This window comes from Silene latifolia, unplaced genomic scaffold (genome assembly GCF_048544455.1).
Source record: "Silene latifolia isolate original U9 population unplaced genomic scaffold, ASM4854445v1 scaffold_124, whole genome shotgun sequence".
In the NCBI taxonomy this organism is placed as follows: domain Eukaryota; kingdom Viridiplantae; phylum Streptophyta; class Magnoliopsida; order Caryophyllales; family Caryophyllaceae; genus Silene; species Silene latifolia.
In genome coordinates, this window is record NW_027413129.1 from 201,481 (window position 1) to 223,135 (window position 21,655).

The 21,655-nt window shown below is 37.7% G+C and overlaps 2 protein-coding genes across 5 annotated transcripts; both read right to left on the reverse strand.

The window, feature by feature from the left end:
* Positions 1-1,437: 1,437 nt before the first annotated feature.
* Positions 1,438-17,856, reverse strand: LOC141637640 (protein ALWAYS EARLY 3-like). 4 transcript variants are annotated; one of them, XM_074447113.1, is made up of 19 exons: positions 17,611-17,856; positions 16,919-17,018; positions 15,519-15,617; positions 15,298-15,360; positions 13,214-13,291; positions 12,450-12,669; positions 11,830-12,071; positions 10,959-11,271; positions 10,420-10,497; positions 8,865-8,989; positions 8,731-8,778; positions 7,271-7,576; positions 7,013-7,191; positions 6,647-6,929; positions 5,027-5,227; positions 3,921-4,076; positions 3,329-3,493; positions 2,345-2,587; positions 1,438-1,716 (listed from the first exon to the last, which is right to left on the reverse strand). In XM_074447113.1, the coding sequence occupies exons 2-19, from the start codon at positions 17,009-17,011 to the stop codon at positions 1,552-1,554; spliced, it is 3,057 nt and encodes a 1,018-aa protein (XP_074303214.1). In that variant the 5' UTR covers positions 17,012-17,018; positions 17,611-17,856; the 3' UTR covers positions 1,438-1,551. The 4 variants fall into 4 exon arrangements, with proteins under 4 accessions (XP_074303214.1, XP_074303215.1, XP_074303216.1 ...); XM_074447114.1 differs by having other exon boundaries at positions 8,731-8,775; positions 17,611-17,734; XM_074447115.1 differs by having other exon boundaries at positions 10,959-11,265; positions 17,611-17,722.
* Positions 17,857-18,076: 220 nt separating this feature from the next.
* LOC141637622 (uncharacterized) lies at positions 18,077-19,099 on the reverse strand. The gene has a single exon (XM_074447096.1). The coding sequence runs from the start codon at positions 19,097-19,099 to the stop codon at positions 18,077-18,079; it is 1,023 nt and encodes a 340-aa protein (XP_074303197.1).
* Between the last annotated feature and the right edge of the window lie 2,556 nt (positions 19,100-21,655).

Sequence of the window (21,655 nt, forward strand, 5' to 3'; positions counted from 1 at the left end):
ACCAAGTACAGTGGAAGCCGAAGTCTTCTTATTTGTTGATTCATATCAGATATCGCCTTTCAATTGTTATTTTGCAAGTGGCTCGTCTATACTTGTGGCTCGTCTATACTTGATGTTTGTCTCAAACCCTGATCAATACAGTGACTCTATTATCGACGTCATCATTGTCGTTATTATTTTTTTTCCACAAATTCTCATTTGTGACGGCCGATATCTGTCACAAGTTTGTGACGGAAGCGAGACCTATTAATTTTTTGTATCATTCATCTCAGATGCTGACAATATGCTTTGCCATATACCCAACAACGATCCAATCAGAAGTTGAGGTGCAATTGGTTTCTCCTGTTTTTTTATTGTCATTACCAAAACAATTTCATTTTTCATTTAAGATTGTACTAGTCGTGAAACTCTCATGTATTTATTAGTCATTGTCCTAGGGCTCTTAACAGGATTGCATGCTCCATAGCTAAACCAGCTATGGTCTAGTGTAATCTTTTTCATTCTGACCAAAATAAAAGAAAAAAAAAATTGAAAGTTGTTTGGACTGAACTTTCAATAGTCGTAGGCAATGGGCCGTGCTGGGCCGGCCTGTCGTGCCTTCCTCCAAAATTGGCCCGGCCTAGGCACGGATATTGGGCTCATTGGGCCATGTCGTGCCAGACTCACTGATCCAAACCTACCCCGCGGCCGCTCAAGGCACGGCCATTTTCGTGCTTGGGCCGTGCCTGGCCCATGGGCTTTTCGTGTCTAGTCGTTGGGCCGGCCCCTGTGCTTTAATATTTTTTTTATTTTTAAAAAAAATATTATATAATTGATATATTTTTAGTACCTTTTGTTTAATAATTGATGATTAATGGTTTATATATATTTTATTAAATATTAATGTACATTTTGTTTAATAAATGATGATTGATGGTTTAAATATATATTTTATTAAATATTTGTGTACTTTTTGTTTAGTAAATGATGATCAATGGGCTATTCTTTGGGCCGGGCCTGCCGGACCTAGTGTGTGCCGGGCTCCACCGTGCTTAGGCCGTGCCATGCCTGGACACGGATTTTTGAAGAAAATCGCGTCGGAGCCCATCTCAAGCCCAGTCGTGTCGTGCCTGTGCTTCCTCGATTTTCTCACTGGGCCAGGCAGGGCCGTGGGTCGTGCCTAGCCGTGCCGCCCACCAGCCCGCGGCCCTTTATGCCAATTCCAGCCATCCGTTATACTCCAATGTTACAAGAACTCTTCCCATGCACAGTGACGAACTAAGATGTTTGTTTCCCAGTATACCAACCATCAACTTATTACTCCATTATACTCCAAAAGCCTACAGTACACAGATTATCTCGGCTACGATAGACTAAACAGTTAATATAATTACTAAACTATCACAATTATAATAAAAAAAACGCAAACTTGAAGCCACCCAATGTACAGAGATTATAAACAACGCTGAGATAATTTCCATTGATAACGTACTGTTACATTTGGTTAGCAAGCTACAAAAATTATTAGAGTCAACTAATGTTTTCATGTACAATCCCTTCCTAAGTGTTATTCTATGAAGGGACAAGCGCTAGTATTTGAGTCTTAATTCTACCCATGCACATTTGAATCTCCCTGTAAATAGACAGGTTCTGAGACGAACAGGGATGCAAACTTCTAACAGCGGTATCCAATATCTGTGCAACCTCCGAGGGTGGATATTGTCGTTCTGTGCAAGTCTGAAAATCATTACAAGAAGGTGAGATGAAAGCTTCCACTATTCGAATATTATGTGAAGTTGGAAAATTTGTAAAACAACAGGACGTTCAACCATTAAGAGTATTGGCAAAATGACCGAAATTGACACTATCAAAGTAAAAACAAAAATTTAACTAAAAGAAAGTAGAGTTGAAACTGAAATGTACAACACGAAGACAAATTTGTTCGACAAAAAGAAAACCTTATCCATAGTAACGCGAAATGACTACTTGGACTCAATATGATGACCACTGGTTTAAAAACCTTAATAGGCACAAGCCTGAATTCACTGATACCCAAAATAACCCAACTATATCGAGCCTCACTCGAATTCATTATAACCGTGACCTGAGTAACTGTTTTGCCATGTCTACCAGACTTGACATACTAGTTATTTTAACGAGACCGCCTCTTTAGACCATGAGGACTAAAAAGATAATATGATAAATATGGGTTTAATTCTAATAGTATTAATAATAGAAACAAAGAATTCCTCAACAGTATGACTGTCATACGACATGGTGCTCTTGTCGCATAAGGGGGCTTGACTTTCTAATTTACGCATGGTGGAAAGGCTAGGAAGCTTGTAATGGTTGTAGTATAATTTACCTGTATCATAAGTAATGTAGAAACACATGAAGATATAAGTTCTGAGGGAACTTGCAGATCACATGCAGCAGTTGAACTGGACGATGCGATTGCGTTTTGAGGAGTCAAACCTCCCTGGGCTGTGTCCGAAGATATCATCACAGGCGACATACGACAATCAGTTACACGTTCTGCTTTACAGGCATCAAAAGCCTCGCCGATCCGTCCATATGCATCTTCACCTTTTCTCATAGAAGACATCGCCTGTAATAATCATCAAGGGGATACAATTAACCAGTAGTACAATTGCAATAAGTGCATCATACTTTGCCAGAGAACTGGAGTATGTTACAAAGCACCTTCTCTAATAAAAAAAGCATGAATGTACAATTAAGACAACACAAATTCTTATTATAGACGGGCACTATCCGTCTATACGTATAGACGGATACCATTTTCCCTCACAAATGACCCATTTTGCCATAAAGTGGGAAGCATATGAGGGTGCCCCACCTTGTCCCCCCTACCCATTTTATTAGAGGTCTTTACCCGTCTGTTCGCCCCACCCGTCTATACCAAGACCTATTGTTAAGACAAATATTATACTCATGAATCGTGACTCATCAAATGTCAGAAATGACTTTTCATGGCTAAGCTCCGATGTGCTACCCTACCATGCCCATTGAATTAAATTACTTAAGAGTTAAGATAAAACATATTAATTGCACACATATACTTCTACTGAAATCTAAAGCTTTAGAACATAGAAGACTCGTCAGAAAAAACGCTCATTCCCACGACATCGTGATACAGATAAATCGCAGAAGAAATGGATGAGATAGTATTGAGGCCAAGGCAAACAGTGAAGCCAGATACTTTTAATATCCAAGTAGGAATGACAAGCTAACACTTTCAAATCTCACAGCTGAGCCATAGCTTCTTTTAGACATAAAAATGGACATAAGTTTGGCAGAGAACAAAAAATATGCAAGGTGATTTTCAAACCTTAACAGCGACATCTACCATCTTTTGGGCTTTCTGCATTGATCCTTGAACAATTTCAACTACATTAGATGTAGTTTCTTCTTCACGCCTAAAGATAGAACTATCTGAAGTATGTAACGTCCCATTTACACAATCTGAATTAGCCAAAGGATGCTGACCAGAGACCTGAATGGAAAAGGGAAGAAAAAAGGTAAAGGCTCAGTACAATGAGGAAAACCAAAAGCGGGCACTAACTCTAAAACAACCTCTCAGAACACAGGCTAGGTAATTAAATCCTAAAACTCAGAAGATGAATAAATGTCAATCTCTGTATTTGACGCAAATTGATGGAATAATAATAATTAAAAAAAAATTATTTCAGAGAACTTAATTTTAAGGATTTTTTGTCAAGCACAATCACTATCTGGTAAGAAGAATGGAATGATCTCGTAAAGCAGAGCATAAGAAACTAAAAATGCACAAAACTGTTGCTACAATCGACATTCAAGAAGTGAACTATAAACGTGATTGAGCCATCTACATTTGATCAAGTAGCTACAATGTGCAACAGCTTGAGCCCCTTGTCCCACTAAATGTTTTCCAGAAACCATACCTTAGTAGCCAAACCCTGGGTAAGGCATGGACTAGGCATCACATCGGCTTTTCTTGGTTGCATATGTGCTAGATCTTGAATTTGTGTTGTTTCCTGAGTCCGTGGACATCCATCGCCTGCTACCTTTAAGTGCGAGTTCATACATACTTGCTTGACCTGAACAAATCAAATAATTGCGGCATTGTTATACACAAAAGCGTATCATAGGCCACCAATTAACTGCTAATCACAAAAACTGCACCTCAACAAAGAAAACAAATTATTGAATTTCAAGGCCCATCTGAAAAAAAAAATATGCAGCTTTTTGTTTTTAAGCAAAAGAAATGTACAGTCAGATTAATTATAGTAAAAATGGAGAAAAACAAAACGGAATGTACCAGTGAAAATAACTTGCAAGAAACAGAAAGGGGGAAACACAGATGTCAAAAACACATCGAAGCAGGGAGGGGGAGTAAGAGAGAACTTCAAAGGGAGCAATCTGATCTTCAAGAAATTCCCGTGCCGCAATAAATGGCTAAACAAGAAAATTCACAAAAACCAATGGCTTCTACCTGGAAAGTGCTCTAGGTGGTCAAGTAGTGATGAACTGAAGCCTCACTTCCAACTTCCAAGTGGTTCACTAAGTTTAACATTTTCATGTCAATAGTGGTTTTGTAATTTGAACACTCTAGAGCTGGTTTCCGCTATGGTCAATCATGTCATCTTAAAAGCATGCTAAAATTCAAGTATTTAACTAATCATTCTTACATTATCTTTACAGAAACACACGGGGGCTAATATAACAGTCCTGACTACTGCTTATGCCAATCACTTAAACCTTCCGATCAATGGTGATAAAGAAGTAACAGCTAATCAGGGACGCCAATTTTACTGTAAATCATCATGGACTTAATCAAACATTTTAAAAATAAAGAAAGTTTTCTACCCAGATCACTTACAATCAGTTGCTACCAACCCATAGTTTCTTTTAGAGCTTTGAAAGGACTAGCTTCTATATATATTAAGGAACAAAAAGAACCTAGAACAAGTCGTCACATCAGTCAAGGAAGTAATGTATGCAGGTGCTAAGAAGTAAGAAGTATGAATCGAAGAAACTGTGAACATGCCTTCACATCACTTGCAATTGCGGGGCTGAATGGAGGAGCACGCAAAGGAGGGTCCCGGATTTGCATATGCTCATCTGAGGCCAACATGAATGCTTCATTGATTTTTGGTAATTTTGAATGCCGGTAATCACAAAACATTTTATGTTGCCTTCGAGATTCCGGCATGTTTTCGACTGGATTCAGAGGCATGCAATCAATATCCTGCCACGAAGCACAAGTAAATGATTTTTAATGCTTTTCAAATCGCAAATGAAGGTGAGTATTTGCACTATACATATCAAAACTTCTCAATGATTCTTCCACACTATTGGAAGAACATCCTCAGGGCTTTAGAATTAAAATGAGAGCATTGGTTAGCGATAAAACAAAGGTTATATAGGGTGCCGGATGCCCGTATTGCCGGTTAACGGAAATTAACAAATAAACAAACCCAAAAACATAAATAAACTTTCATAAAGATAGAAAAAACAGAACAGTTATTGAGAAGCTAAAACAAGTTTTTTCAAGTAACTAAGAGCATGTTTGGCCTTGCTTATACAAAAGAACTTTTGCTTTTCTAAAGGAGTTTTTCCAAAACTACTTATCCGCAAAATTGCTCGTGTTTGGCCAAACTTTTACAAAACTGCTTTTTACTAGTTTTACATGTTTGGTCTAACTAGTTTATTTTTTAAAAAAAATATTTTTAATTTTAATTAATTTACATTTACTCCATATTAATTTTAATTTACATTTCCTCCATATTAATTTTATATTCAAGTAAAAATTTATATTTTTGAAATTAAGATAAGTTTTGTAATTATTCAACTATTTGTACCCTTTGACATAGAATTTACCATCATACAAACAAATAATAAGAAAAAAGTAAACCAAGTGCGGTAAAATCATTGTAAAAACAAATATAATAACTTGTGGAAGATTATAAATATAATAACATTTACATAACAAGCCATTAATATAATAAAAATATAAAATGAATGAAACAATTTATTTGTGCAGGGAGTAGAATACGTGAGGGGAGGATTAATGAAAAGACTTCTTTTATAAGAGGAGAAAAATTCTAATTAAGGGAGATATTTTATTATTTAATAGTTGCATCAAGGGATATTCACAAAGCTTTTGTAGAAATAGAAGCAGAAGTAACAAATTGCTACTTCTGTTTCTAGGGGCTAGTTTTAGAAAAAAGGATTTTAAAAAAACTGTTTCTACATTACTAAAAATCATTGTTTGGCCTCACTTCTACTTTTGTAGTTGAAAAAACAGTTTTTAAATGTGGTCAAACACCATCTAACTCAATCATATGATTTGATTATTTGATATAAGATTTCATGAGTTGTTATCTCCTTTTGCTTGAAAGATACTAAAAATCTGGAATATGCTATGAAAAGAAAAAACTGGGGTATAACACCTTGTATGAAGGATCAGAAACATACTGCTCACCCATGGTCCTGCACTACTGGATTATTAATATCAAGGGTCAGTCAGGGGTTACGCAATGTTCCTGCCTTCTGCTTTCTTAAGCGGAAATATGATGTGAAAAATATACCTCATTTTAAAACTACTCTGGCCAGAGAAAGCACTTATATAATCATGGCATTAGAGCACTAGAGAGCAAATGAATACCTTGACAAACTCTACTCCCAAATCTCGACGGTCAAACTGGACCAAGCAGCTGTGATGATCAACTGCTAAGACACTGCCATTGTGAAGTTCTCTCGTTTTCGGATGAATACCAACAACTTGCTGGCCAACTGATAGTGGACGTGCTAAGTCGTTAGGAAGCCCGTCACCAAGACCAGCACGAACATTAGCATAATGACTCCGAACAGATTCACGATATTGCTCAAGTTTCTCCCTTTCTTCCTGTAGGAAACGTTCAGAGAACCTCCGAGGTTTACCAAGGGAGCTGCAATCACATAGACCTCAGCAAAACTTTACAAATGTACACCAAAAACAATGGACTGTCGAATTAAAATGAGGGATACCCACCTTCTAATGACTCCCCATTCAACACGAGTAAGTCTTGGGATATGTCCCAGTCCAACATGATTTAGATACTCCACAAACTCTCGTCTAGCAAACCAAGGGTAGTCAATGGCACTGTAAAACCATTCATATGAACACCACCTGCGTACCTCAGGCCAGGATAGACAGTGCAAAACTTTTTCCTACATTTTCAGTAATATAAGATTAAAAATTCTTGTGGCTTGCAGAGAATGACTGCAATAATGTTAGACAACCACTCACCTTAGCGCATTGCACGCTTCCTTGGAACAAAGAAGAACATTGACTAGAAAAAACACCATTAGCATGATTTCTATCCTTTTGAGGGATAGTTCTGTCTCTCTTACGTCTACATTTCCGTCTTGTAGGTTCAATAACATGGCTAGAAGCTTGAACCTGCGTACTGGATACTACTGTCTCAGCCTCTCCCATGTGTTGATCATTGCTAGAAGACAAATCAGGAGACCTAACTGAAGTTTTACGTCTTTTGGAGACAGCAGATAAATCTACATTACTATCTCCAGACTTCACCTCTCCATCAGCAAAGATCTGTCAAATGATACCAATGTCATGTCGATAACTTTGCTAAATCAATTTCACAGAACAGAAATAAAACAAGCCATGAAAACAGCCATTTCTTTCATCCATGGGTCCACCTATCACACACTTGCAACATATATAATCCTCAGAGCAAACTTATTAAAATTGCCTTTTCATCATGCTCTAATGTTAAGAATGACAAAGGGCGAAAATACCAGCACAATCATCCTTCCAAACTCAACATTTGCATTTTCATCAAGTAAACTATCAAAAATAGAAAGTCAGCAACTCATCCTTCTCCTACGTAAAAACAGAATTTCCATTTGGAGATCTGACGAATGCCCCATAAAATTGTAAAACTACAGGGAAGGGCATTTATGAAATGTGGATTACCATATATGAGCGGAACTGAGATTATAGCAAAGCATCGATTTGAAATTATAGAGATGAGTTTCCTAGGGAAAGAAAAGTAAAACAGGTCCTAGGGAAGAAATCTCAGCCATTATATAGGATTGTTTATCGACCCCAAATAAACTAAAATAAGCCCCTTATCAACCATGCAATCGCTTATCACCTTTAAGGCTCTAATGATTACCAGGACATAAAAAGATTCGTGTGCCTAGATTACCCATCCCAGGAAGACCAAGCACCAAAAACAAGAGGATGGGGCTGAAAACTTTTGAGAGATATTAAGGGTTCCAACATCAGATGCACGTCTGTAAACACCACTAGGTCAGCACGCAGATTAAAAAAAAACAATAGCATGCTAAATGATAAGTGATAAGTGTCATCACCAAAGGGTCACCAACGAAAGTACATGAAAAAATAAAGAACCATATATCTGAAAACATTAACAAAGAATAACAGACACTGCAATCACCGCATTTGGCCAAACACTAGCACAGACAAAAAGTGGACAAAGGTAACAAAATAGAATTCAAATAACAAACCTAATAAAATGCATGATTAAGTTTAAGAAGAGCATATGCATCAAACTGAAACTGATACTCGCATTCATTACTAGCAGGCCTAAAACATTCTAAGTAAGTGAATCAACAGGAAATCTCCACTAGCAAATAGCGTCCAGAATTCACAAAAGAAATTGCCAACCAGTTACATAACAGCAGGGGAAAAAATAGAATCTTCAATTATTATTATTGTACCTCCTTTTCAAATTGCTTCTCAGAATGATCAAGGTGCTGTTCAACCTTCTGTACCAAGGACTCATCCCAGTCAGTGAATGCTATGTTACCAATAGACAAATGAAAGCAGCAAAAACAACTAAGCTAGGAAATACCTTTGAAGATCGGGGCTTGCGTTTCTTAGAAGGTACAGGGCTATCCTCTTGTAAAGCTGCATCAAATTGAGCATCTTTATCAGCAGAGGAGTACCGTCCAGCGACAGATTCTCTAGCATCTTCAGCTGCGTTAGCAATATAATTTTATGTCTTGTTCAGTGGATTGCCAAATGAAAACCACTCATAGAAGATTGCCACATTAAATCAATGACTTGTGCTAATGAGGAAACACTCCCATGCGTATTTTCTTAAATTAGCTTTTGTGCAATGTGTAAATAACTCGTGCAAGATTATATAAATAGATAACTCGCCCAAAAACAGCTGAAAATTCAAGAAACTAAAACCAATTAACAGAAAGGGTGGAGGACACAAACAGACAAAACACAGAAACTGGACTATGATAGAGCCTTGTCTTAAATATTAATCCCTACATTTCAGCATGATGTTTGAAACTGAAGCATGATAGAACCTAGTAGTAAATGCTGACCCCTACATTCCAGCCCAAAATCAATCCTAACCAAGAACTGACTCGCTAATATCCCCCTTCACCCAGCCTCTAATCTCCATCAAAATTGCCTCCAGCTACCACCAACCACAACCCTAACTCTGCAGCTCCCCCACAAGCAACACACCACCTTTCTTTTCCACAATCCCCACCTTGAGTTCCCGGACTCCTGCCACCAAAAAGCACACCATCAACCTCATCCACTATCAAAGCATGCACTACAACCTCCCCACCCCTGCCATACCTAGCACCAACCTCTACTCCCGATCACCCCTCCTAGATTTTCTTCCATGGTGGTGGTTGATGTTCAGATGGTAGTGTTCAGATGCTTCTGGGTAGAGATGTGAAGGTAGTGATAATGGGAGACGTGAGGAGGGTAGGGGTGAGAAGGTGGCTAAAAAGTTGTGGTTAAAGGTGGTGAGTAAGGTGGTGCAAATGGTGATTTTGGTGGTGTGCATGGTACTTGGGTGCTTGGTTTGAAGAATGTTGAAGGAGGAATGCAAAGGTGGTTAATGATGGTGTGAAGGTGGTTGAAGCTGGATCTTTCAGTGGACGTGGGAGGCGCTGTGGTTAAGTAAAGATTGTTTTGATGCCAGGGTGGTCTCCTTTGGTGGCTGGGAGGGAGGCTTGACTAGTGGGCAGCGGGGTCTTGGGTGAAGGGCATATTGTACATTTAAACCCACTTGTTTTTGCTCTCCTAAAACTCCATGCCAAACCCAAATGTAAACTACCAGCTGGAATAGCAGTAGTAGTATACTACTGATGCTTTCACTATTAGCACCATGACAACGAAAGAAACCCGACAAAAGAAAGCCCGGAAAAGGAGAAAATAGCAAGTGAACTCCATATGACAAGCTAACTAAGCCGCTCTTTATGGGTATTCACATATATGGTAGCAGGTTACAACAGAGAAGGAAGAGGGATGCTGAAAACATGAACAAAGCACCAAGAAACATCGTATGGTGAGAGCAGTTTGTATGAGTAACGACGTCCTTCTTGCATATAAAGATCATAAAGCGAATACAATTAACAAAACAAATAATGTGTTACCAGGTTCTGTATCAAGATACGGCATCAGCAAGGACATTTCAGCCAAGGTCTGCAGTGCATCACAAGCTACTCGCTCATCTGTCAAAAAATGAAAAAATAAATGTAAGCAAATAAGGTCACTGGAACCCGTGGAACACCACTGAGAAGTCTCAGTAATAAAATAGCCTACATACTTCCCTAGAATAATCAACAAAAACCAACAAAGGAAGTTCTCAGGTGGCCTGATTTTGAGACGCGAAATTATCATAATACCAAGCGTTTCAATGCAGCTAAACCACAAATAATCTGACAGTTTCAATAATCACTCTCAAATCTGAACACACAATAGCTCTAGTTGGTACCTTCTAAATATATTTAGGTATATGTTATAAATAGAATGGATGACAAAACGGCTAATATTATCATGTTATCCAGCATGATAAAAAACTTTAGATACCAGCAACAAAGCACGAGAAATTTAAAGCTTCGACGCTTAAATTCGCTGCATAGCCACTACAAGTCATTTTTTATTATTCAAAGGAGGATGAAAGCATATATACCTTCGAAAATCTGTGTTTTGTTTCTCTTCCTATGACCTGAATGTGATCTACCAATTTGGACACCTTCATTAACGGAATCTTCATTTATCATTGGTCCCTTGTTACTGAACTTATGAGTGTCGCGTACATCATTAAACATAATAGCTTGAGAAGCATCAAGTTCTTTTTTCTTTTCCTTCTTCCCTCTCTTATAATCATTCAAAGCAGACCTTGAATCCACAGAATTCTTGAATTTTTTTTCCATTCTATCTTCATAGCTGCCCAAACTATCATCCACAGATTCTTCATCTGCTCCGAGGCCGTCACTCTTGGGCTTCACCACAAGAAATTGTAAGCGCTTCTCATCAAAAATAAAAATCAAGATATTGGCAAACATACTCTTTTAATAAACAAGACAAGATACAACACACTGTAATGCTCGGACTCGGATACGAGGATCCGACACGGATCCGAGGGTCCGATCCTTGAAATCTCAAAAACAAGGACTTGGATACGAGGATCCTAATTTCAATTTGGACTCGGCTAATGTTTTATTTTTTTGAAAATAAATTGATTATTAGTTAAAAAAGTCAAAGAAAAGAAAGGAAAAGTAGTTTTTTCATGTTTAACATGCATGAAGACTTTATTACAGCATTAAATTCATGTCAAGATCACTCTTGATATAGGGCTGCTATACAAAACAGAGGTTAAAAACAAAACACTCTCACACCGATTTCTCATAGAAGGATCCGTCAAGGATCCATGTCCGGATCCGTGTCCGGATCCTGTCCACCGGATCCTCAGGGTCAGGTGAAGAGTCCAAGCATCACAGACAACACATATACTTTAAGAAAAAACAGCAGCTGTACCATGCCAGAGGGCATGAAATTACCTTTTCCCAAGATGACGCTTGTGAAATCCTGAAATGTTCAACTCTTTTGTACATTGTTTCTGAATCACGCGCCAAATTTGGATTTTCCTTTGCTTTTGCTAACAATGGAACTCTATGAGATCGCTCATCATCATCATTCCCATTCATGACTGATCTTTCAGGCATCTTATTTACATGACTATCCAATTGCGAAACTGGTACACGGGGTGTCCTTTTTCTGACAGGAAAGTTTGGCTGGATACCTAGATTTCAGCAAAAGCATAAGTGAAGTTTAGTGTTATCAGGTATCATTAGTCGACTAGGATAGCCACAAGTGCTTGCAAATTGGTAATTTTTAAAAAACCAGCAATCCAAAAAGGTAATTTTCTCATATTGTTTATCTCAATAATGTTTAGTATAATATTGTATTACCAACATACATTTTGGCATTTAGTTTATGATATATGAACTTTCTAATATTCTCGTCTATCAAAAGTGTTTAATTGTTCTTACTAAAATGAACTGAAGTTGAAGCTGATAAGGAACCCCAATAGGTGCTCAAGGGTGCCCTGAGAATCAGGGCTAATACAGGCTCAGTGAAATATGAAAACATATAAGTAAGAAAGTAAGAGAAGAAATACCGTCAAACATTTTCGGGAAAGATATGCCTCTGCCACTTGAACTGGTGGACGGCCGCTGTGAGGAATTTTCTCTAATTAACTTATCACTTGAACTGATGGACTGGCGCTGAAAAGACACCTGTCTTTTAAAGTCAGGTCGGCCTTTAGCCTTTTGGTGTTTCTGCACTTTACGAGCCATAAGCGTTATATCTTCAGTTTCCTTTTCACTTCCACTTCCATCCTATAGAGATAAATCAATCCATTATTTCCATGCGAATACAATACAATATGCATTATAAATCAAGGAAATACAAGAATCAATTATACAAAGCTTGAATTCAAAAAGTGGTTTTTTTTTTACAAAATGGTGTTAAATAAAAAAATTATTAACAAATTGGGTTGGGAATGAAACTATTTAATGTTATGGTGTCCACATAGGATCGGAGTTTGGTGTGGGAAGTGAGAGCAAACTGCCATTGGGAGTGGCGGTTTTATAAGCGAAACGCCACTCCCAATGGCGGTTCTATTTTGCTATGAATAGATCCGCTCCTAAAGTTTATGCAAAAAAATTCCTCAAAAATATACCAAATAAGACTTTCAACTGGTAATCAAAATTATTAGTTCCAATAAGTGCCAGAAAAGGACATTAAACTCAAATCTCTTTATTTCTAATCTCCCTCAAATGCTCATGATTCAAGCTACTGAACTTATCAGACGTTACGAACGTGGTATGGGAAAGGCAATACAACTTCGGAACGACCAATAAACTTGGAATCAGATATTACCATCACATTGTAGTGATCAGTCATCATTGCTATGAGCCCAGACACAGAAACTGCCCCCTCTGGCAGTGATAGGTATGCCTAGAAAACAAAATCAAAAGAAGAAAGATGTTTTAGAATTTGATCCTTCATAGTCATAAATGGTAAGAAAGCAAAACTCAAGAAGTACGAATACACATAACTCATAAGACAAAGGGACATAAACTTTTACAAAAGGCCAGCTGTACAATTCATTACAATATACATTTCCATCTTGGTTCTAAAAGGTGTGAGCCAGCCAAGGCGCAAGACTCATGTGTGCCTCATTCACACGAGATGAGCACTGTTTTACAAACAAGCTTGGACTTGTCAAACTAACATGGTGCAACAATGCCAGTTTTCTGGTGTGAAAGAAGCTACCATGTAAAGGAAGTAAAGGCTAGTGATAGTTAGCCGAAAGAGAAGAATATAAATGCAAGCTAGAAAAAGAATATTGAAATTGCATAGTAGTGTGTCTCACTAGTTGTGCCATGGGTGCTCAGCGTAGAAAAGTACCAGTGGATTCAAACATGAAGCAATACGACAACAAAGTTCAGAATGAAGTCTTAAGATTAATTTGGTTTGAATCACGCAACAGCGGATTTGCACTAGGCACAAAACCTGCCTTAGAGAGCACGGGTGTTTTAAATAGCGCCTTACTGTGACTTATGCTACGCGTGCCTTTTCACCTAAACAAAGCATTCCAATGCATATAACCTCATACCAAGTCTAAACACGAACCTTATGGTAACATGGATTTATCACTCACATGATACGCTTAAACTAGAGTATTTGCCTTAATACCAATACACCAACATGAATACTAAGCTTTATAGCTTCATCTTAAGTGAATGATCTTACATTCAAGAATTGATGAAGTGACTCCTACCAAAGAAAAAAGCACTGGACAGGACTCCATGAGTACTTAGACCATGAAAACAACTAGCGTAAAAGAAGACTCAATTCATACTATGTTCGATAACTGATAATTTTACTAAAAAGGAAAAGAGCCATACTCGCAATACACTCATGTGAAGGTCCAACAGCCCTACTTAACTAGAAGTGAGGAAACAACCAAGACAAAACAAACCAACGAACACTAATCCAAATTCTAGCTTTGAAGAAAAAGCTACAACTTACTTCCTCAGCAAGAAGAAGATATATTATATAGTTTATATTTTAGTGGTCCTCTTTACTATTAAATATAAAAAGAAAAAAGGCTATAAATAAATCTCTAATTCAAATCAATATACTGCCAGTGCCCAGCAAAAGCTTTGCATATGGTTTAACTTTTAATCTTTATTCTCGTATTAAATTTTAAGTTTTTGCAAAAGAAATCCGGACTTCGATTTTAAAACCCATAAGTTTACCTTGACTTTTGTATTATGTTTCACTCCCCTTTTGTTTTTCACTTTTCCTTTGCTATTTTTTTCGCATTTTGAGGTGTGCGTTCTCCCATGAGCGGTTCTAAAGGATGATTCATGTCGGCCGACCCAAATCATTTTGGGATTAAAGCTCTGATGTTGTTGTTGTTGTTGTTGTTGTTGTTGTTGTTGTATGGTTTAACTACACTTGCAAGTGTTGGAACAAACAAACAACAAGCAACCTCAAACACAAGAAACCAGACTAACAATCATCCTACCTTCCATGTAGTGATGTCTTTCGACAAAATACTTCAACTTTTCATAAATAGAACAATTGGAATTTCTAAAATAACTGTGATGCCACTAATAACATAGACCATACTACGGATTTCTTACTTTTTTAGGACATATCAATTCCCACAGTATCTTTTCCAATCTAAAATTGTCTCGCGTTAATCTCAAATGGACTTGAGCGGATATGAAAAGTAACAAAAATGCAAATGACACATTTCAAAAATAATACAATTACCCCCTTTGCTCAGACTAAGAAATTTAAGGAATACTCAATCGTTAATCTAAAATAAGTAGCCTTACTTTGGATCAGTGACGAAGTAACAAAATATTGAACATGTCAGTAAGTGCAGAAAGAAAAATCTATTTGCAGATAGTGCAGTTACCATCATGAGATACAGAAAGCACACTTACTCGATTCATAGTGTAGAGTGCCTCCACCATTTCGGTAGATCTAGAACGCACAACAACGGCAACCTAAAATTGAGTGGCAAGAAGAAAAATAAACAAAGATCAAGGAATTAAAAGAAAAAATAACCAATAATCAATATATTTCCACTGCATTCAGAACCAGATCCATAATGGTAACAAAAGAGCTAAATCCTAAGGGAAAGTACTATATACAATATACATACCTTCTTCCAATCTCTGCCGTATTTCCTATAAGCCTCATAAAACCGTTGAAGCTCAGCTTTACTCCATTGGGGTCCAATCATATCAGATAACTTCCGTTTCTGGTCAAAAGACACCAAAATACTGCATCAAACTAAAGTTCCCCTAAAGAGTCATCCCAGTCAGGCTGCTTTATATATACCAGTAAGAACCAAAAATGATAAGACTAGTAACCTTGCCGGGAATCACTAAACAACAAGATTTTAGCATCAGGAAAAGCCTCTAGACTTTGAAAAACTTTGAAAGAGATTAAAAGCTCAGAACTCAGAAGTCAGAACATCTAGCTTTAGCTGATGATATGTAAGCACACGAACCACTTCTACTAATCAGATAAACATTGTACTGTCAAAGGACATGATTTCTAAACGTTCATTCAATACTCAATAAAATCAATGAATAGCACACACTCTGTAGCATTAGACAACAATATTGCTTGAATTTTGAAAACACGAGTCATTAAACTACTGGAATCCAAGCCCCCCTCCTTCCCCCAATTTTTCAGCATCTTTTTCATTTTAATAGGGCATAAATTGCCAAAAAGCCGTAGTATTAAATTTTAAAAGGGAATCAGTCGTCACAATCTCATCTTGGTTGCTACGCTGTAAATGGGGTTGCAGTCATGGTTTTAAATATAGGCCGAGATACCAATACACAGGCGACTTATTAAGGTTTGAGGCTTACCAAGACCACAATATAAGGGTAAGGTCATTAAAAATGTAGCATTCTTCAGAAACCAGTTGTGGATCTAGGGGGTAGCTGCGGGCGAGCGCCACTGGCGTTCGGAAATTTCTAAGTTTTAAGTTCAAATATTGCTACATGTTTTGAGTTCTCCTTACACCATTACCCGTTCGCCCCCACTGGGATCAATTCCTGGCTCTGCCACGCCAGAAACCCATACGGAGTATTTCACAGGGCAGTCTGACCCCAAAAATAGGCATACAAAGCAGAAAAACCATGCATTCATCACCATTAAGACACCATTCATGGATATCTTCGGCAGTTGCAGAACTAATCAGGGGCGGCTCCCTCCCACCCAACAACCCACACAGCAATAAAAAATTTGAAATTTTTAGGTAAATTTTCAATTTGGTTCTAGTTTACCATACTCCACTAATAATGTGGGTCCCAGGAGGTATTCACCCCCTAACTATAAATCCTCGTTCACCCATTGTTCGTCATTGATCGTCACTGAAGAGCCAAACGCATATATTCTAAAACCAGCATCAAAGACAAGATAACACTTGATAACCCGGTACTAATCCTAACTAAAGTGACAACAACCAAAAAAATAAATAAAAAACTACTGCAATTGGAACTGTGAGACAAGTTTTAAACAAAAATCGAGTTTTTAAATTGAAGTTACCTTTGGTTTGGATTTTTCATCTCTGCTACAAGATGAATCATACGGAACAGTAAATCCTTTATTGATACTTTTCGATTTCTTCACCGGCGCCATCTACACTCTAACAAGTTAAATATGAAATTAAAATTAAGTTCTGATTTAAAAAAATTGGTAAAAACCCCGCTCATTAAAAAAAAAATCAGAAATCAAGAAAATATCAAAAACCCATTTCCCACAACTCATAATTGATCATCACAAACATTCCCAAAACCTTCCAACAGAAATCAAAGCACTGTGACATTTTTTTTTAATATTTTTTAATAAAAAACATCAAAAAATAAGCAAAATTTCAGAAAACGTATAAAAATTCATGATCTAATCAACATATAACGTTAATTTTTCCATCAAAAATAACGACTAACTAAACTGTAAAACTTTTAAAAATTCAAAAAATCAAAATTCCAAGGAAATTTTGAAAAATTAATAATAAAAACTTTTAAAAAAAACGTATACAGAAAATTGGAATTGAGGAAATGAAATATACCGCGAAAAATCAACAAAAGAAATCGCAAAAAAAGGGGGGATGAAATGCGGAAGAAGATGTAAAACCCTAAAATCAAAAAAAAATTGGAGGAGAAATTGAATTAAACATTGCATTAGAAAAAGAATAAAAAGGAAAAATAAAAAGAAAGGAGTGATAACAGTAAGCTTACGGGAGAAGTATTAATGGAGAATAATGGAGGAAATCTGGGAAGAGATAGAAAGAGAAAAAGAAGGAAGACGACGAAGACTGATATTATAAAGATGGAAGAAGAGAGAGAATGAAACAAGGTTAGTGTTTAAGCCGTTGCCGCGAAAAAACTTAAATGTCGACTCTCTTTCCTTTTTTTTTTTTTTTTTTTTTTTATTTTAGAATTTGAAAAAGTAGGTTACGGTTTTACTTCTACTACGAGGGCTTTAGGGATTTTGGGTGTGGTTTGGAGGGTACTTACGTACTATGGGGGGTGATGAGGGTTGTTGACTTTTTTATTGGATGTGTGTAATTAATTTTGTTGATTTGTGGGTTCTGGATTGTGATCGTGCTTGGGTTTGGGAGGCTTGGTTTTTTTTTTTTTTTTTTTTTTGGTCTAGTGCATCAAATTTTATATTTTCTTTTTTTGAAGGGAAACATGGTAGGCATTAAATTAAATCGAGCTCCGCCAAACTAGTGACGGGAGTCGGAAAATCGGTTACATAGATCCTCTCCTCACCGGCTATATGACATATTCTAGCCGTAAGATGAGCGACCGTATTACCTCCCCGTTTTACATGGCAAATGTTCTTAACTGCTAACAACGAAAAATAACGACAAATATCAGAAACACACATACCAAGACTATTGCGACTGAAAGCCCTTTTCGATACGGCTTTGACAACATTAAGAGCATCAGATTCGAGCACCACCACCTCCATCTCAAGCCGCTTAGCAATCTCTAGCCCAAACTCCAACGCCTTCGCCTCCGCCACATCCACCGACCAGCCAGCACGACACCGTCTGCTCGCGACAAAAACAATCTCACCCAACGCATTCCTACCAACAGCCCCTAAGCCCACCTCACCACCATCAAACATAGCCGCATCACAATTAATTTTCGTCTCCCCCACATTCGGCACAGACCACGCCCCTGACCCTACATCAGCAGCTAACACTCGTCCCCCACCCCCCACACAAGCGTTCTTATAGCCTTGGTACTCGGCTACCATCCGCACAAGACCCAAAATCGTTACATCAGGACACCGTTGTTCTTCTTCAAAAATTTTGTCATTCCGAATCGCCCACATTGCCCAAAGCATAGCAAGAAAACGCCCCTTCTCATCCCCGTGCAACAACTCGATAGCTTCAATAACCCACGAAGAGACCGACGTAGTGGCAGTATTAGATAGAAGCTCCTCAAATCCACTCGCCTCCCAATATTGCCTAATACTCGGGCAAAGATACAACGCGTGCAGCACTGTCTCGGAATCAACACCACATGAAGGGCAGATATCGTCGGGACAACAATGTCGACGGAATAAGTTAGACTTAACCGCAAGAACCCCTGAGCAAGCGCGCCAGATAAAATGTATAAGCTTAGGTGGAACATTCAACCCCCAAATAAACTTCCATACCCTGTCACCAACTCCTTGCACCACACCAACATCCGCTCCTCTTGCCAAACCCATGCCGAGCCAGTAACCCGTTCGAACAGAGTAAACCCCATTTCTCGTCGGCCACCAATACAACTGATCCAGGTGCTAATTAGAGCTAATAGGAATGCTTAGAACACGAAGCACCTCTGTAACACCCCACCTATTTCCGAGTTATCGCTAGTAGTTACTTGCTCATTTTCTTTATTAATATTGAACTTTAATTGAAAGTTTTAAAATTTAATATTGCTTTTGGAACAAAGTAAAATTTTAATTCATGTAAAACTTTATAAAAAAATATATATCTATAATATGGTTTTATAATATTCAAAAACGAGGTTGAAAGAAAAGTTGAATTAAGAGCCGAACTTTTGTTTTGGACCTTGACCCAACCTATAAGAAAATAAAAATAAAAAGGAAAATAAAGTTTTCCTTGTCAAAACCCTATAACCCGGCCTCCTGCTCATACAACTTTACTCTTTTACTTTCCCTGTATCACCTCTTTCACCAGTTTCCTATTCTCAAACCTTTTCCTTCCCGTTCTTGGTTGTACGCCGTCTTCCTATAAACAGTTGCCGGGCTCCAACAACGATTAGTAATCGATCGTCCTTTTTCCTCTCTTTCGGCCGTATAAATAGTAAGGTATTGTTACTCATCTAGTTTTTCAGTAACAACAAATTTTTATAAATCGTGCTTTTGAAAGTTTGTTTGATAAATCACTAAATTATGTTCTTAATCCCGTTTCGAGCCGTGTCGTGTTTATTGCTATTGTGTTTCGGGTGGCATGTACCTTATACCGATTGTGGACTGACCTTGATTGGGATTTTGGGTCATAGCTTGCTGGGTCTCGAACTTTGATGTCGGAGTTTGGGTGGTTAACGAAGTTTATGCTCGAGGTTGTGTAAGTTACGAATTAGTTTATGATCATTAAGACAAATTGGACTACTGCCATAATATGTTAATTGGATGGTGTAGTTTTGCATCTAAGTCATGGTAGCAAATTTGGAGTCCATGCGCTTGTGTGTTATGCATGAACTCAAGTATGATTTAAGGTTTTGTTTTGCTTGTCTCTGGATAATGTAAGTGGGGAATTGACTTTTAATATTTCTTGAACATCCTTGAATTGGTGGACACAAGAAGTGATGTGGTGACATTCGGGGCAAATAAGGCTAAAGTTTGCTGCTATATTTGTTTAATATATTGGTGGTTGTACCTTGGCAGTAGCTAATAAGAGTAAAAGTTTCATTAATGAGTGTAGTGTGATTTTCAGAAAGTATTATAATTAAAAAATGGGTTATGATTATACAGAGTTGAGGTTTTGGGTTTTGATACAGTATTTAACCTCTCGGTTATTAAAACCTTGATGTAGTTGGTCAGTAACTTCGGATGAATTTTTGGGATGAATTTTTGGTTTTATGACTGTGGGATGAGTTTATCGTGTTAGTGTTTTGGGGAAGAGACCTTATGATAGCAGGCTAGTATAATATGGTGGTACGTCTAATTTTACTTGGCAAGTTTATTAAACTACTTCATATTATTTGTAGCTTGCGGATTTGAAGAGAAAGAATTTTTGTACTAAGCTTAGCTCAGGTCGGTCGTTTTTGAGGTAAGGACTTTTACCCTTTTTAAAATTAAGAGCATGTTCGGTTGACATTTAAACTGTTTTTATATACTTTTGGTAACGATAAATTTCTATTAGTTTTGTGAATTTTTGAGAATTGATTTAAGTGACCGTGGGTCACCCGTTGGAATTTTGGCGCAAGCCGTCTTTTGGAATTTTGTGACAGACTCTGGGAGATCTGTTGGTCTAGCAGGTTTTTAGGTGCGTCTGAGACGTCCCTGGGATTACGTCCCGAAAACTGAACTCTTGGCCCGAGTTCCATTTGGGTGGGGTTTGACCGGCCCCCACTCGCTAGGGGGTTAGACTTTCTCCTTTGGCGACCTCATCCTCCGACCGCCCAAATGTGAGAGATGCGCATCCTTATAAGTCTGACCAAGCACAGGTGATACCTCTAGACCGTGTCAAGGGTAGGACCCTGGCACACAGGTGGTGAAAGTTATGGACTTTTAACGATTTAATAATTGGTATTGGATTTACGATAATGTTGGTTTTGGAATATAATTCTCTCTTACTGTTTTTGGAGCTTGTAAAGTTTATAATATTGTTCTACCGTGAATTTATCATTTCTTCTTATTTTCTCAAAACTCAGCTTTTGCTGACGTCCTTATGTTTTGGGTTGTTCCCCCACTGGAACCTGTACCTTTTTATGTTTTGGGTACAGTTGATAGGTACAATTGAGATGCTGCATGGGTGCATACTGGATCCGGGGATTAGTACGAGCGTGGAAAGATTTGAATAAAGACTCCATTTTAATCTATTTATAATTTTATAATATTGTTGGCCGGATTTGAATTTTATTTATTGTTTTAGATTTTGTAAGACTTAAGTCTTCCGCTGCAACGTTTTGATTATTTGATAAAGTTTTGAGATATGTATTTTGTTTTTAAAAGATTGACTCTGTATTTACCTTGCACTTGGCATTTTAAGCTAAGTGTGGAGTGACAGCCGTGAATTTTCCATCTCTAGTTTAT

What these genes read in the sequence shown, in the direction of transcription:
- LOC141637622 (XM_074447096.1), bottom strand. Translation starts at nt 19,099, where the DNA reads ATGGGTTTGGCAAGAGGAGCGGATGTTGGTGTGGTGCAAGGAGTTGGT.
- LOC141637640 (XM_074447113.1), bottom strand. Translation starts at nt 17,011, where the DNA reads ATGGCGCCGGTGAAGAAATCGAAAAGTATCAATAAAGGATTTACTGTT. An exon ending in AAGCGTCATCTTGGGAAAAG is followed by an intron (nt 11,272 to 11,829) that starts GTAATTTCATGC and finishes CTTGTGGTGAAG; the next exon opens with CCCAAGAGTGACGGCCTCGG. An exon ending in GCAAGCCCCGATCTTCAAAG is followed by an intron (nt 8,779 to 8,864) that starts GTATTTCCTAGC and finishes TCCTTGGTACAG; the next exon opens with AAGGTTGAACAGCACCTTGA.